This window comes from Lipotes vexillifer, unplaced genomic scaffold, assembly GCF_000442215.2.
Source record: "Lipotes vexillifer unplaced genomic scaffold, Lipotes_vexillifer_v1.1 scaffold1439, whole genome shotgun sequence".
NCBI lineage: Eukaryota > Metazoa > Chordata > Mammalia > Artiodactyla > Lipotidae > Lipotes > Lipotes vexillifer.
Window position 1 is genome coordinate 1,107,950 of NW_006785059.1, and position 18,111 is coordinate 1,126,060.

General features: G+C 35.4%; 1 protein-coding gene across 1 annotated transcript in view; it reads right to left on the bottom strand.

Annotated features, from left to right (window-relative positions):
- The window catches only part of USP9X (ubiquitin specific peptidase 9 X-linked), a 92,554-nt gene that overhangs the window by 69,534 nt on the left and 4,909 nt on the right, over nt 1-18,111 (bottom strand). Inside the window, exons 3-11 of the mRNA XM_007457193.1 lie at nt 16,466-16,545; nt 14,274-14,386; nt 12,759-12,959; nt 10,077-10,192; nt 9,383-9,634; nt 9,168-9,306; nt 6,609-6,761; nt 5,610-5,714; nt 793-999 (exon numbers count right to left, since the gene is read on the bottom strand). Coding sequence (XP_007457255.1) covers nt 793-999; nt 5,610-5,714; nt 6,609-6,761; nt 9,168-9,306; nt 9,383-9,634; nt 10,077-10,192; nt 12,759-12,959; nt 14,274-14,386; nt 16,466-16,545 — 1,366 coding nt within the window. The remainder of the gene's footprint in view (nt 1-792; nt 1,000-5,609; nt 5,715-6,608; nt 6,762-9,167; nt 9,307-9,382; nt 9,635-10,076; nt 10,193-12,758; nt 12,960-14,273; nt 14,387-16,465; nt 16,546-18,111) is intronic.

Consider the following 18,111-nt stretch of genomic DNA (forward strand, 5'->3'; position numbering starts at 1 on the left):
TCCCTGAGTCAATAATAATCAGAAATGTAGGTTTGTGTACCTAACAATTTTAAGTACAGATTATTTTTATTTTGTGTTTGTGTCTCTCTTTAATGAAATAATTTAAACTCAAGGTTCTTATTACTATTTGGTATACTAAATACTTAATGAACTACGAGTACAAGTGTAGTAAAAAAAAAAAAAAAAAGAAAACACCTACACCTATGTGAGCTTATTAGTTCTTATCTAAATTTCAGTTCATTAGTATAGGAAATAGTTTTAACAAGTAGGAAATTAGTTACTCAGCAATATTCATTTTACCATGAATTAAAAAGATACACATGCTAGAAGTCAGAATGCAGGGAAGCTGTTGTGTGATCTGCTCATAGGGAAGGCACTAAATGTTTTAGTGTTTAGGAAGTTCTACTAATTCTTCTTAACTTCCGTAAGAAGCAAAGAAAACCTAACTTCTCTTACCTCTAAAGTCCATAATCAACTTTAATATCTTATATGATCTACTGATATTTGAAACTGGTATTTCAGCACCATACATCTGACACTACCACCACTATATTACTTGTTTTGTTTATACCGTCTTTCTACTAAGAAGACTAAACTGCTTTTAGATGATGCACAAAACTCAGACATAGAGACCTAAGAGGAAGGTGGACTTACATGAACAAAGTATGTCAATTCTTGAAGATCACTTCAAAAATAACAATGTCAGAAAAATCTGGAACTATTCTATATCTAAGCCATCCTCATGGTGAACGAGAAGGGTCACAAAAAGTGAGCAAGGCAGCACAACCTTACCTGGGAGCAACTATAATCTAGTATTTTTATGTGGGCACTGAGAGCCAGGTCCATGATGTCTACAGGCACATCATCACTATGGGCCAGATTCCACAGGAGGTTCAACACTTTGTGTGCCATCACACCATCTTTATCATCTTCTGCAAGACGACGTATCAGCTCAAGTAGCTTTTCTCGCTGCTTTTTACTTGCATTTGTCCAACTGGCCTAGAAAAATTTTTTTAAATGATATGGAAACAACACAAATTTATTGGTCACTGCTTAAAATTGTCACTGGATAAGCTATATTCATCAGAAAAACAACACAGCTAAGCACAGCATTATTCAAGTGGTATCTGAGCGATAAGACAGGACAGATTTAAATTCCAGGAAAAACAAAAGAATCTCCATTTACAGTTAAATACCGTAGATCAGAGTTTCTCAACCATGGTACTACAAACATTCTGGACTGGAAAACTCTTTTTCCAGTTTTGTGGGGGGCTGTCACGTGCATTGTAGGAAGTTTAACAACACCCCTGGCCTCTACCCCACTAGAAGCCAGTAGCAACTCCTCCTCCTAGCTGTGACAACGAAAAATATCTCCAGGTATTGCCAAGCATCTCTGGGAAGCAGAACAGCCTCCTGTTGAAACTACTGCCTTAGATTCAGTCTGTCATTTGCACCTTTAGAATTATATTAAAAGATGTTAAAGACAACTTGATATACAAAGATTTTCATAATAAATGAAAAAAGCCTTTTATAGAGCAATGTGCATTACACACATTTAAAAACAGAAGTCTGTAACAAAGTCTGTTATTATCCAAGACTTACACAGAACAGAAATGATACAATGCTATTTCAATTTAGAAGACAGAATACTCATTTAAAAACTCTAAAATGGAAAAACAAAAAACAAAAAAACAAACCCTCTCTAAAATGGTACTTTTTAAATGCCCAGTTTATACAATGGGGTATGTGTGCAGGCTGGTGGCATCTGGTGGGTAGAGGTCAGGGATGTTGCTAAACAACATGAGAAAAGGTATATGTATAAAGTTGATAATCAGTGTTTATTGGAAAATAAACTGAAATCAACCTAATGGCAAATAGCAGAAGGATGATTAAGTAAATTATAGAGGATCCTTTCAATGGAATTATTACTCAGACATTTACAATGTGATAAATACAGGGTATGTCATAAGTCAACTGGAGTGCATACTTCTAATTCCTCCTAGACCCCTTAAAATTATGAAAGGAATAAGAGAAAGCTTCTAGGAATATAAGAAAAGACTGAAATATTAGACTGTATGTGGCACATATATACAATGGAATAATACTCAGCCATAAAAAGAAACGAAATTGCTATTTGTAATGAGGTGGATAGACCTAGAGTCTGTCATACAGAGTGAAGTAAGTCAGAAAGAGAAGGACAAATACCGTATGCTAACACATATATATGGAATTTAAGAAAAAAAAATGTTATGAAGAACCTAGGGGTAAAACAGGAATAAAGACACAGACCTACTGGAGAACAGACTTGAGGATATGGGGAGGGGGAAGGGTGAGCTGTGATAGGGCGAGAGAGAGACATGGACATATATATACTAACAAACGTAAGGTAGATAGCCAGTGGGAAGCAGCCGCATGGCACAGGGATACCGGCTCGGTTCTTTGTGGCTGCCTGGAGGGGTGGGATAGGGAGGGTGGGAGGGAGGGAGACAAAGAGGGAAGAGATATGGGAACATATGTATAACTGATTCACTCTGTTATAAAGCAGAAACTAACACCATTGTAAAGCAATTATACCCCAATAAAGATTTAAAAAAAAAAACATTTTAAAGAGAGAGACCAGCAAGCATTATGTGCCTCCTAAAGAAGAGCTCATCACCACCTATGATATATTCTAGCAAAACAACAACAAAAAAGGCTCTGTATCATACTTTTGATATACAGCAAAGCAATAATCAATCCAGTTTCCTCAACAAATAATTTACAAGGAAAAAGTAAAGACAAAGGGGGGAACTGTAGGTTCAAAGAGACTTAAAAGACATATGCAACTGATTACAAACTATGGAGCCTAGCTCAAGCAAACTCCAAAAATAAGGTATAATCTGAGGCAACTGAAGTTTCATCACTGTTTGAGAATATTAAGGAATTATTAGTTTTTGGGTATGATAACGATGTTGTGAAGTTTTTCTTTATGTACTTATCTCTAACAGACATATACTAGAGTCATTAAATATGAAAAGAAGAATCCATTAAGAACATTTGTTCAGGGCTTCCCTGGTGGCGAAGTGGTTAAGAATCCACCTGCTAATGCAGGGGACACGGGTTCAAGCCCTCGTCCGGGAAGATCCCACATGCCATGGAGCAACTAAGCCCGTGCACCACAACTCCTGAGCCTGCGCTCTAGAGCCCGCGAGCCACAACTACTGAGCCCACGTGCCACAACTACTGAAGCCTGCACGCCTAGAGCCCATGCTCCACAACAAGAGAAGCCACCACAATGAGAAGCCCGCGCACCACAATGAAGAGTAGCCCCCACTTGCCACAACTAGAGAAAGCCCGCGCACAGCAACAAAGACCCAACGCAGCCAAATAAATAAATAAAAAGCCCTTCCTTAAAAAAATAAAGAACATTTGTTCATCCAAAGCCACCATAAGGTGAGTAAAAAAAAAAACAACCACAATTTGCAACACCTGAACTGATAAAGATGACTAGCATTCAGAATATGTCTAGAATTCCTAAGAACCAATAAGTACAAACAACTCAAAAGGGAAAAATTGGGCAAAAGACTTGAACAGGCTTTTCACACACACACAAAAGGAGAATAGAAACATATGAAAAGATGTTCAACTTCATTAGTGATCAAGGATATAAAAACCAATACGACAATGAAGTAACATTTCATACCAAACAGACTGTCAAAACTCCCAAATTCTGACAAAAACAAGTGCTGGCAAGGATGTGAAAATCTCAATGGGACTGTAAACTGGTATAACCACTTTGAAGAACAAAGACGTAATTAGAACTCAAACACTGAAAAACTAGACCAGCTAGACCAGACAAGTACATAAGTCTAATCAATAAGCTTTGAAATCATTTGGTTGCACTCTATAAAGAACTGCAAAGTGACCTGGACTTCATGCTTCTTTTGAACCATCCTTAGTAGAAAGTTTCAAGACACACTCCATAAGAACGTCAGTTTTACCAACACCTCAAAAAACAGTGCTTGTTACCAAATAGTAAGCGCTCAATAAACATCTATTAATCCAAAGGGGGGGAGCACAGAAGATGGAATTATTTTTATATTTAGACTATTATTGTATTTAGACCACTCTTAGAAGAGGGGGTGGAGGGTCCAGAGAATGTAATAACAATCAACCTCTTCTTTCTCCTCCCATCATGGCCATCACTGGTCATGTACCATCATTTCATAAGTCATCTCAAAATTAAAAATGATGGCAATTAACTTTAGAGTACCCCACCGTAACTGATTCTGTTATTTCCTTAGCTGCCTTTGTTGTACTTCAAACTTAATTTTTCCATAAGGCAGTGATTTACAACTTTAATGTACTTAAGATTCATCTGAGAATCTTGCTTAAAATACAGACTCCCAGGCCCCATTCCTAGCAACTCAGAGTTAATTGGTCTTAGGTAGAAGCCAGTAATTGGCATTATTTTTGATTCAATTGTGAAATACACATCAAGAAAGGTACAAACATACACATTATACTACATAATGTAAACACCTATGTAACTATTACCCAGGACAAATATAATATGGTAAGCAGCACTCCAGAAGCTAGCTGGGTCTATTTCTGACGTTTATGTTAATGCAATCAAGGTATATGAAATTCTTGTGTGCCTTCATTCCTTTCTTCAACCTTCTCTTTATTAGACTCACCCTTGTGGTTGAGCTGCTCAAATCTGCTCATTCTCATTGGTATGTTTCATTATATGAACATTCCACAATTTATCCATCTTACATAGCAATTTTTAGCTATTATAAATAATTCTGCCACAAATGTTGATTGTGTATACTGGTGTACATATGCATGAATTTCTCTATAGTATATACTCAGAAGTCAAACCGATTAAGTCATGAAAATCTTACACTTTTCCAGAAACACCAAACTATTTTCCTAAGTGGTTGTAGGAACTTATGTTCCCACCAGCAGTCAGTATAACTGTTAAAACTTATTTTTAACAAGATACCTTCATGATCTAATGCCAGTTGTTAACAGAATGCCCCTCTGTGAACACTGCCATAACATCTGTGCTCTTAATCCACAAATTCACCAAACACTTGGCTTTTACAAACCCAGCACTAGTAACTGGAGAGAGACCACTACACAATATGGCTTTAAAAAGTGCATGATGGCACCAATGCAGATATGACTGTAGGAGCTCTTGGGCTACCTTTTGAATTACATTTCCATTAAGTCCATGAATTACATTTCCAATTCGCCTGTGCATATCACCCCAGACTATAAAGGTATTGGTAGTCCTTGCTGTTGATTCTTTATTTTTCATTGCAACCAATTAATCCTTCCCTGCAGTCCTACAGTTCACTTGAACCTATAATAAAAACACAAACTGCTAGGGGAAAGGAATCCAAATTGACAACTGAATTAAAAAAAAAGAAAAATCCTTATTTATGAGGACTATTATTATAAAAATGAACATCAAGATCTCACTGAAAAAGAAAACAATGGTCAATTCCTTTACACTAGAAACTAATGATTTCCATTTAAGTACTTACTGGGTAAGAACCATTCACAGATTTAATGAATTAATTCTATTAAAAATGAAACTGTACTACTATATTAACTATTACCTTAAAGCAATCAAAAAGATGATCAAGTTGCTCAGGAGAAAAATCCCATGCCAACTTTGCCAGTAGATCATGTACATTCTTCACAATGGCTTCATGCTTCCCCGCCTATTGAAAAACCAAAGAAAATGAGAACATACTAAAATTTGAACAGCAGTAAGTAGCATACACTGTCTGTGGAAAACTATTAATAAAGTATTCCCATCTCCAACTAACTGTGTAACCTAAGAAAATTCCTAATATTTTACATGTTTTAGAACTGCCATCTAAAACCTGACAACTCAATTTCTTGACATACATGGTTAATATAGACTTTAGGAATTCGTGTGAACTTTTATTACAGTTTATTGAATTTAACATGCCAGTTCTAACATTGCAAATAGGAGAATAAGGCCCACCAGTGGTACTGTTTCAAAACTGGAACCTTAAGCACTCAAAGGCAAAACTGAATGCTTTCTTGGTTTCTAACAAAGCTTTGTAATCTAGAACTCATCAATACTTCCTAAGTGATCCATGAATAGAAACTTGTCATTAAGTTAATCAAAGGAATCACACAGTTTCTATCTCTAAGACCAAAGATCACTTATCCTTCTAAAAGCTATTAATCTTTCGCATTATTACAGGTTTTTATAAATAATCTAGTGATTTAACTTTCCTGACATCGGAGTTCTTTGTTTTAAGTATATGAAGAAACCAATTATGGATGTCTTATACTCTTTCAATAGACATTTCTTATTATTTTACGTTTGCCTCTTATTTAAAACCTACAAATTGTCAACCTTTACCAAATACATACAGTAGATGTTGGAATACTTTTTATTTTAAAAATATTACTGGCCATCTCAAAAGGATTCTTGACAGGACTTCTGTAAACAATAAGCATTTACCTATACTGAAAGTCAAACAGTATAAGTCTTCATCCCTTTTAACTACAACTACTACCATTTCTTTAGTAGTACATTTCTTTTACAAACCAAAGAGCCACCATCTTAAATTCCTTACCTGCGCTGCCCAGATATTATCAAGATCTTGTAAGGTCAGGGCCTTTTCTTTGATGACAAAACGAAGAATCTTCTCTAGCTTTTCTACATACTGTGGTTGATGAAGACTATCTCGCAAGACTATGGATAAAATATTGTTCTGCTGTATCCACTCCTAAATAGAATTCAAACATTTGTTTCAAAGCTTCTAAAAATATATACATAAAGTATTGTTCACACTTTTAGCTTCCAGGGTTTTTTTCTGTTTCTTTCTTTTTTTTTTTAGTTGCAGCAGGCATGTGGGATTTAGTTCCCCAACCAGGGATCGAACCCGGGCCCCCCTGAATTGGGAGCGCAGTCTTGCCCCATGAACCACCAGGGAAGTCCCTGTTCACACTTTTAAACATTAGTAGGAATTTAAAAACTCAAAATATGGGCTTCCCTGGTGGCGCAGTGCTTGAGAGTCCACCTGCCGATGCAGGGGACACGGGTTCGTGCCCTGGTCCGGGAGGATCCCACATGCCGCAGAGCGGCTGGGCCTGTGAGCCACGGCCGCTGAGCCTGCACGTCTGGAGCCTGTGCCCTGCAACAGGAGAGGCCACAGCAGTGAGAGGCCCATGTAGTGCAAAAAAACAAAAACAAAACAAAACAACTCAAAATATAATGCACTAATGTAACATGGTTATGTGTTCTTTTGATACAAAATTATGAAAAAAATCACAATAATTTCATGGAACTTAATTTTGCACATACAGAAATGTTTCCATGAATTAGAAACAGTGAAATCATTAAAAAGATTTTACTCCAGCATTTACTCAGAAAATTATTATTTAAATGTAGCAATCAGGTTTCCCTGGTGGCGCAGTTGTTAAGAATCCGCTTGCCAATGCAGGGGACATGGGTTCGTGCCCTGGTCTGGGAAGATCCCACATGCCGCAGAGCAACTAAGCCCGTGTGCCACAACTACTGAGCCTGTGCTCCAGAGCCCGTGAGCCACAAGTACTGAAGCCTGCACACCTACAGCCGGTGCTCCGCAACGAGAAGCCACCGCAATGAGTAGCCCCCGCTCGCCACAACTAGAGAAAGCCCGTGCACAGCAACGAAGACCCAACGCAGCCAAAAATAAATAAATGTAGCGATCACCATGGTTTAGGTATGGTGGGTTATAGGACTTATTTTAGGATCTTTAGATTCTTTTATACCAGTTTTGATTTGGGTGAAAAGGTACTTTTTACTTTTATTAACCAATTACACTATTATTCCTTATCCATTAGCTTTTTAATCTTTTCAACAATCCTAATGAGGGCTGTATTACCCTATTACAGAAAAGTAAACAGGCTCAGAAGTGTTGGAACTAGAATCTGAATCAAGGCTGAAAGCTACCAAAGTCTGTGCTTCTCTAACACTATGCTATATTGCTTGACAGGTATTTAATTAATATTTAAGTCAACAAAAGAAAACTAACTCATGATACAAGACAAAGGTAACAGTCCACACTGTATGATTTTACACTATTCAATTTAATGAGAATAAAAAGTATTTAGTCCCAAAATGTGCTAGAGAAAAGAATTACACTTCTCAGCTGGTAAAGGCCCTTTTTTACTTCTAATCTATTACAGACAGATATTTTTATAGAATACAACTAAAATGTGGCAATATGAAATTGCTACAGAAGTTTCTAAACACTCAATGCCATCTGCCATATTCATCTAGCCTTGGCAACAGCTCAAGGACCAGAACCAGACCTCAGACCACACTGAGTAGCTCTGTGCTCGACTTTCCACAAGGTGAACAGACAAATCAGATACACAAAACTAGATGTCTACCACCTGACCCCCTAACACAGGGCCAATGTGTCTAGGCATCCTCCACATACCTTTTATCACATTCTAATCACTGTTTTCCCTATTAAACTGAGGCCTCCTTGAGGTCAAGGACAGTTCTTTTACAGATGTCTCCTCAGTACTATCAGACAGTATGCACTAAAGTTATTCAACCAATATTTAAGTAGCATTCTTATTCATTTCTAAACTATAATATATGCAAATTATCTAGGGTAAAGTTTCCTCAACTTTCAGCATCAAAATGATGTAAATATAAGTGCTTAAGCAAAGTCCTTACAATGATGACAAAACATTAACTCATGTGTATCTTATTCTAATAATTCTATTTCCTATTTTAAAATCTTTAAGTGGAATTCGTCAAATGAATAGGCCACTTCATTCAATAGCTACCAGATACTACCCAATCTATTTCCCAAATCACCTTTATTTACTCAATTTCAACCCCCCACCCGATAAGCTAATAATTACTTCAGAACACCTACATTCAGCAGTAAGCTTATCAAAGATGTGCTAAGCTATCCATTATGATCAAACAATTATATATCACCAAATATACCAAATAATAAACCATGTTATCACAAAAAGTTCTCAGGATTAACAGAGTTGTAGATCAATCCAAACACCTCCCAATTTCAAAGTTTACTTTAAAATGTTAACATTACTAACTTTAAGTAGAGCTATTCTGATTTTTGCCTTAGATAGATTCTTATTCATGAAAGTAAAATCAAAGGACTTACTGCCATTCGTTCAGCTGTGAGCCATTCTTCCTCCTCAGGGTTACCATGCCGATGAGTGTAGTATGATACACTAGATATCACCTTATTAACTTCATTAAGTGCATTCATCTTTCCATTAAAAGAAGAAATCTGCAATAATCTGTAAGAGAAATTCAGCGTTAAATACGATTCTAAACATTCACATAAATAATTATTTCAAGAGGTAAATATCTTACCTAAGTATCATTTTTAACCTAAATATTTCTAAATTTTTTACAGTTTCTTCTTGTCCTGGAACCCTTGAAGCTAAATTTTTCAAAGATTTAATAATCATTGAAAGAGCATCATTTTTGGCTTCATTCTTTGCTTCTTTTTTCAGTTCTTCATCAGTTAAGTTTTCTAAAAACTGTGGAACCATTTCTATTACTGGAAGGAAGTACTTTTTCACCGTATGAAGAGTGAGAAACTCATAGCATTGTCCAAATGGTCTGAAACAAGAGAGACAAAAATCTCTTTTAATATTCAATTTCTTACAATTCAACTAGGACTGAACTCAGACTGTACCTATTACTTTAAAACAATCCGGGGACTTCCCTGGTGGTCCAGTGGTTAAGACTCCACACTCCCAATGCAGGGGGTGCGGGTTCAATCCCTGATTGGGGAACTAGATCCTGCATGCTGCAACTAAGAGCCCGCATGCTGCAACCAAAGATCCCGCGTGCCGCAACAAAGACCCGGCAGAGCCAAATAAATATTTTTAAAAAATAAAAAAATTTAAAAAAAAACAGAGTAATTTCCTTTAAAAAATAAAAAATCCAAGTTACCAGCTAAAGAGAAGAAACCACATTTGAAAAAAGCAACAATTTTTATCAAGCAAGTAAGTAGCAATTTCTATAATGCACTGAAGATTAATTTTAAAACATAACTTACTTAATAAGGGCTGCAATTATTTGAACATTTAATGCTGATCCATTAATAAAACGATCATGCAAAATCTGAAACCCATTTAAAGTGCCGAATTTGTTGAGAAGATCCACGAGCCAACCCTGCAACAATACAGTTAATAAAAAAGTTAACTTCCTGCTTTTGGGGGGTGGAAAATGCTATCTGAAATAATTTCTTGATTGAAACATAATAGAAACAGGAAATTCAATAAAATTATTATGTAAAACCATCTTTGAAAAAAGACACGGAATATTGCATATTGTTCACAGTAATCCTGTCTGTGAGAAAAGCATTAGTATAGATCACTAGGGCACAGCTGTTTGTTTGTAACGATATAGCTGGTGAACAGGAATTAGAAGCCACGCTTCTATCTCAGAGATTCCACCATAGGAGAATACCTTATTATCTGAAGGTCTATTTTAAAAAATGTAAGGGGGTAAAAAGACTCTTTAAAAAAAAAAAAAAAGATATTTGGTAACCTAAGATATTGTTTGAATTTATTTTTTGTTGTAGTTGTGAATAACTACAAACACCCTAAAACTACAATAATCTTAAAGCCAAAGAAAAATTAATCCCTGGTATTCTATTTTTTGTTCCAACTAGAACATGCTGGTTGATGCTTTGTTTTGACTCATGTGAATACACCCAGTTCTCATCTTAGAGGTACCACAATACAATAGTGAGAATTATCTTTCAACCTCTTCTCTAAGGGATAGCAAGTAACTCACAAGTACAGTGCAGCTGGGATAGGCAAATTAAAAAGGAATCAAAAGCTTATACAGATAAAACAATCAAATGTATCTAAAAAGTCATGTACTTAAGACAACGTTTAAGTCCTTGCCTTCTTCTAAAAGGCCACATTTTGGAAGTCACTGAGGGAAGAAAAACAAGAGGGGGAAAAAGGGGCACTTTCTCTACTTAAGTCTTAAGCAAAAATAATTTCTACAGCTATTCAAAAACAAACAAAAAGCAGTGTTCAGGACAAAGGGAAAACGCTAAGTAAAAGGTAACTGCTTTAAACAGACACTATGGTAGTTTTGATACGATTTTTATGAGACTCTAAATCAATTAAATTCTCAAATAAATCTACCATCTATTTCTATGTAAGTTCATTATAATGTTTTCCTTTTTATTTGGCCTTAAAAGGCTAAATCAAAACAATTAAAACTCTGACTCTTACAAAGAAATCTGTTGAGATAAAGTCAGATACAAAAGAATTTATGTCAATTTAATTTTCATAAGGTATTTTAAATAGACAAAACGAAACTACAGGGATTATGGACATGTGCTTGAGTCCAGCTATAAAGAAAAGCAAGGAAATTATTTTATTAGTTAGGACATTACTTAACGTTAGGAAGGCCAGAGGAGGCAATGATTGGGAGGGAGTGTGGAAGGGGTCCTCCAGGGAGTGACAATGTACTATTTCTTGACCTGAGTGGGTTACATGGATGCTCATTTTGCAATAAATCATTAAGCTATTTAAAAAAAAAATTAAAAATCTGAGCATTTAATTCACCAGGTCCCTTTTGGCATTCAGCAATTCTAAGAAAGTACATACTTATTATGTAATGTATTTTTATTTCTCCAGTAACTGAAATAATTAGGCTGATATACTCAACAGTTATGCATATATAACACAGTATATATATGTGCACAAAGAATCAGTCTAAAGCTAATCTCATATGTTTTCAGCTGCAATGTACACTTACGCAATTAGGAATACTCAAAAATTAATAATACTCAAGAAAAGCTAGGCTTCAAAGAAAGATATTTAAAAATGTCTTCAACCAGAAGCCATCCTAAATCAACTTGTTCCCTTTGAGACTCTTACAGATTACTACTGACCTACAGAGCAAAAAGTTAGGTAAAATTAAAAAAAAATACAGGTATATTTTAGAGATTGCCATTATTTAAATATTAATTTGATTTACTCAAACAAAAAAAGCCTGAAGTGGCAACAACAGGAACCTTGGGAAATAGCAGAAACTCTCAGCTCGAAGTTCAATAAGTTTTGATGATTTCCACTTTTAACAGAATAAACCAAACTATATATATATATATATATATATATATATATGTTCAAATTTTCCTTTTTTTAAAAAATAAGGTCATCAATATTTAAAAAGTCTTCCTAAATTCTAAAGTTTAAAAATTATATATGGTTAATTATTTAATATTAATTAAAAGAAGTACAGCTTAGGGATGCATTTTTTAATGTACATTCTGTTTATGCTAGCATAGAAAATTTACATTGGAGAACTTTTACGTTTATGTATACTATATATATTTCATTGATATTTGTAAGTTTTGCTATTTTGCTTTCATTTGTAATTTCTATAGTTCTATGACACATTAGCCAGGCCTTGGTCAAAGAAGTAATCTCCTACTCTACTCTTATTTAAAAGGAAAAATATGCTCTGTTTCATACCAACCCAAATTATGACTATTTCCCAAGAGGCTGGGCAGAAGACAATGGGGACTAACTACATGGAGAAAGCCAAAAATATTTTTAAATTAAAAAAAAAATTACAAAATAATGCAAAATCCCTTTAAGAGCAATGTGAAATTACCCTCCTCCATGTTAACGGTAGGTTCAGATCATTTAAAGTTCTACAGCAGAGCAAAACAACTGTAATATTTAACTTTGAAAATAACAAACCAACACACTTTTGGTGATCGAGGGTCTGGAGAACGAGCAAAGAGTTCATCTTCAGGCAACTGAACATTTGAGGAAACGGATTCACATGGACGTGTACCATTGTAGATATGGAATTTGCAATGAGGATTTAAGGCCATGGAGAGAAGTTCTAGAAGTGGAAACCAGTCTTGGGACAACTTGGCCACACATAGCTCCACCAGGTGTGGGATCTTCACGGACCGGGGCACGAACCCGTGTCCCCTGCATCGGCAGGCGGACTCTCAACCACTGCGCCACCAGGGAAGCCCTTGATTAATTATATCTTAATAATGACCTCTCAATTGTGCTATACCGATCATTTGAGTTATGTTTAATTTTACTAATATTGGGATCAAATTTATATATCAAAAAAGAAATTAGCATTTACTTTATAATTTATATAGTACCTAATTTCAAAAGCTATTTGCAATGACTTACAAAATGAAGTAGGCACTGCTCTATGTCCCCAGACAAGATGCAAATTACCACTGCTTTCTCTATGCAATTTTCCGACTAGAGGCAACAATTCTAAAATCTAAACAATGTATCATCAAATATCCCAGGTGGAGTAGGTTTGCTATCTACGCCTCAATGCAAAAGTCTGATACCACTCCCAAACTTTCCATTCTATACTTAAAAACTTACACGTTGAATTAGAAGATGCTGGTATCTTTATGCTATGGTTATATTTGAGAAATAGTTCACAGGGCATAAAAATATGCTCTGCTTCATAATTTATAACCATATTTCCATATTATAAACAAGAACAGAGACTTGGAGTAATTATGGTACTTCAATCTAAAAATGCACATTTCTTATCACTTTTTAAGATCTCTGGAATCTGACTATCACATAATCAATGCATAGTGCATTTACCTAGACTGAAGGTATTTGTAGAGATTTGTCTTGGTTTCTGCCAGTCATCTGGGGACACCACCAACCTGAGACCACTTTAAGTTCCCCATTTGATATTTTTTGTATCACAACTCTGATTTGAATTCAGGCTTCAAAACTGTTTGAATACGAGCTTGTGGTTTAAGTTAAGAGATTTTTTTCCCCCTCTACCAGGTGCCAAAGTTGAAATGTGCAGGTTTCTTTGGTGTTTCTTTCTGTATGTTAAGTTTATTTCTCTTCATTGACCCTTTGTGTCTCAGATAACAGATTCCCCATCTTGGGTGTTTTCCTTCCTCAGTGGTACATAAAGTGAGTGAGTGGTGCATTTCACAACTGTCATATTTTCAGTGAAATATGGTCACTTGTCAAAAGTCACAAGGCACTTGAGAACCAAGGAGACAGATTAAACCAATGTTTTCTAACTCTGAATCTCACATTCATTCTAAATGATCATGCTTCTTTCAACAGAAATTATAACTAATAAATTTTTAAAGTTTCTCATTTTAAAATCCTTTAATTAATGGATCAAATATATAACCAAATATACTATATAAGAAAACACACTCATCACTATATAAATCTGATTTTCAAAATTTAAATGAAAGACTCACATGAATTTCAAACTTCCAGCCACTCACTGCCTCGTCTGTAAGGATTTTAGTGAAAGATATTGTTAGCCCATCGCGAAAAAATCGCTGACATGCTTCACTTTTAACATCAAGGCCTAAGAAGAGGAGAGAAAAATTAATGTAAACAAAATATTTCTCTGGTTGTCTTACAATGTCCAATTATAAGATAAAAATAATTGTAAAATATTCAGTAACAGCTAACAAATGCCGACTAGATTTGGAAAAAAACTCACAGCGTTACATATAAGAGGTCAAAAAGGTAACAGATTCAGAAACAAAAATAATCTTCAATGAATTTCAAAAATACTTAACTGTATAAGAGTACATTAATCCAAGTAATATTAAGATGAATCAAAACTATTTCAAATTATGACACTGGACTGACCTTAAATACAAAATGGTTATGAGTACCATGTGATAGGGGATTTAAATACTTCACAGTATTTTACTCTCTGACAACAAATCTTAAAATTTTTAAAATGACGTTTCTCGGGGACTTCCCTGGTGGCGCAGTGGTTAAGAATCCGCCTGCCAATGCTGGGGACACGGGTACAAGCCCTGGTCCGGAAAGATCCCACATGCCACAGAGCACTTAAGCTTGTGTGCCACAACTACTGAGCCCGTGCTCTAAAGCCCGCGAGCCACAACTACCGAGCCCGCGCACCTAGAGCCTGTGCTCCGCAACAAGAGGAGCCAACCCAATGAGAAGCCCACACACTGCAATGAAGAGTAGCCCTGGCTTGCCGCAACTAGAGAAAGCCCACGCGCAGCAATGAAGACCCAACGCAGACAAAAATAAATAAATTTTTTTAAAAAAATGACGTTTCTTAACTATTTTTAAAATCTCATTTTGTTTGTACATTATCCATTTGACATCAAATACTGTTCTACTATTCTACAGAAGAGTTTCATCGATTAAAGATAAATTATCATCTTCCGTATTAGTCTCTTCCACTGGCTCAACATCTATGCTTCTTTATATCTTTCTTTTAATTTCGCCTGATTTCAGAAAGGCAACAGAGCTACATGCCCCCAGACACACAAAATAATCTTTAACTCTTGATGACAAAATGAAAAGCCATTCAGTTTGAACATACGAGTATTATTCGATTTTGGCTGTACAACAGACATGACATTTAAGCCCAGTACTGTACTTTAACAAATCTGAACCTTGCTTAAAATTAAAATAAACCACGGTCCCAAAGAAATATGGGGAGGAGGAGGGGATTGCATTTCCAATGAATGTCAATGATGTTAAATGAAATACCATTGTGTGTTTTTACCTATCACTGTACAGTCAGGACCTAAAAAATGTCTAGGACAGAAGTCTTCAAAAATCTGCTGAATTGATGAATAAATGTGTAAATGAACAAAAGAAATCTGAGTGGTGAAAACAATGGTTATCTGATAATGCATTTTCATAGTTTATTAGATTGGTTTTCTAAGATTAGTAAGGTGTAACGACACGTTCCTTAAATGAAGGAGGGTAATTACTCTAAGACAAAGGAAATTTTACCCTTGCCGTGGAATGAGACACTTAAGCAAGCTACTGAAGACAATAGTTTTTACAACATTTAATTTCAATTGTGATGATTCCTATTGATAATTAGAACACATCCATGGCTACCCTATTTCAGAAATTGAAATGTTATTGCTGTTTATTTTAATCTCCAATGCCTTAAAAATGAGTAGATATTACAATAGTAGCCCTTTGCTAAGAGAACTCAATTGCACCTAAAGAAAACTAGTCACTGAAAAAAATAATGATTAATTCCAAAATTAAGCTTTTACTTCTAGACAAGAATAACAGCATGACTCCTTTTAATTGGGTTATTTTTTTAAAAAAAACACAGGACCTCATCTTTCAGGTCTTTTTTTCTTTTGGAGAAAATCCAAACCTTTTTCTGTGTATTAAAGAATAATCAACACATAAGCTAAACAGTTTAAATATGAATATATACAAATTTTACGTATAACTTCAGAGAGTTCACAAACATCCTTGAAGGCTGTCCGAAGGATATGAGCCCTTGCTCTAGGGACAAATCATAAGCCATAGCAAGAAAACTTAGTTAAATGTTCTAGTCTAGGAATACACAGAAAAAGTCTTCAGGCATGAAGTGAAACTATTAGCTAGTAGCATACATTATGGAAAGCATAAGACCATTTAAACTTACCTTTTTTACTAAGATCAATAGCAGCTTCTAAAAGCACTTCTAATTCCCCTTTCGGCAAAACTGGAACCACCCATCGAGGCCTAAGAGTTTTAATAATATAAAAAGATGTTTATTGGTTGAACACTGAACGAGGCACTATGAGTTACTAATTACAATTACTCACTTAGCGCACCATGAAAATATTAAAATGAAACTAAAATATTAAAACCACAAGGTTGGCAGAACATCTGCTTTGTGGGACTAAGCAAACAGCTGTTGTCTCTACAAACAAAATTGTTTTAAGGAACTGTCAAACAAAAGATATAGCAATGAGAGAAGGGAAAATAAAATTATTTTAATAACACATACTATAAAACTACTATAATAATCAAGTATCACTAGCATATAAAACTACTATAATAATCAAGTATCACTTAAATGGATACCTATTGTTAGAGTTCATAGGAAAGTGCTCTTTCAGGATTCAGGTTAAAGGAGACATGATGAACCTCTTAGTTGTCCATCCACTTCCTCACAAAGAAGAAAAAATCTAGGTGGTAAATGACTAATTTCTGCCTCATCAACTTTTCCTGAAGGTTAAGTTAGACGTAGGTCTCCAAGTCTTTATGCCTCCACAGGCACCCTCCTCCCTCAAACAACGATGCAGCATACACCCAGGTGGTGCTTTCTCTGCTCCCAGTGCCAGCGGCCCAACCATCTGGGAGTCCATCCTCTTCCTACCCCTTCATCCCTCACTACCACCCAACTTACCCAGTGCTCCAAAAAACCCCATTTTGATAAAAAGTGCTCCATGACCACATAATCTATTAGAAACCAATGTATACCACCCTTTCTCATTGTTTTTATTTACATAAAAAAACATCACTTGTGTTTCTCTCCCCCTGCAGATTTGCTAACATGCAACTTTGCCCTTGAGTGAGCGTAAGAAGTACACTTTATCATCAGCAACCACCAGACAAAAATTGAAAAGTAACAGCACAACTTTTTGCTATGATAACTCTGCTACAAAGAATGGGCAGGGACATTACAACTTTATACAACTGTTTGTACTAATTCATTATATACCATTACTACAGGCATCTGCCAAAAGAATCACATTTAATGTGTTCTTTCAAATATACCTTTAAAAACAATGAGTTAAATATATATTAATAGGAAAAATATTTAAAATAAATGAAGTGAGCAAAACAAGTTATAAAATGATATTATAGTAAGAATTCCATATTTGTACAGAAAGCAGCACATATGATAATAAACACAAAGACAACCTGGAAGAATGTACACCTTATTGTTAGTAGTAACTTTTGGTTGGGAGGTGTGTATCTACAGAGGAAATTACAAAGAACATCATTGACATAATATATTTCTATGTTTAACAAGATGTACTTACATTATATTACTTATGTAATCAGAATGTTTTTTTAAAAACGCAAAGGGTTTCTATTTCCCCTGACATTATATATGTAATGGTGTTAATTGATTTTTAAAAAGTAAACTTACTAAGGCAAGTAAGTGCCTATAAGTGTATTTTCCTTACTTTTCTTTTGGGGGGTTGGAGGGATGTGTCACACCTCCCTAGGACTCACTTGTTGAGCTCACAGCCTGGTGAAGACCACAGACATGCAGGATGGTTCCCTGAAACGCTC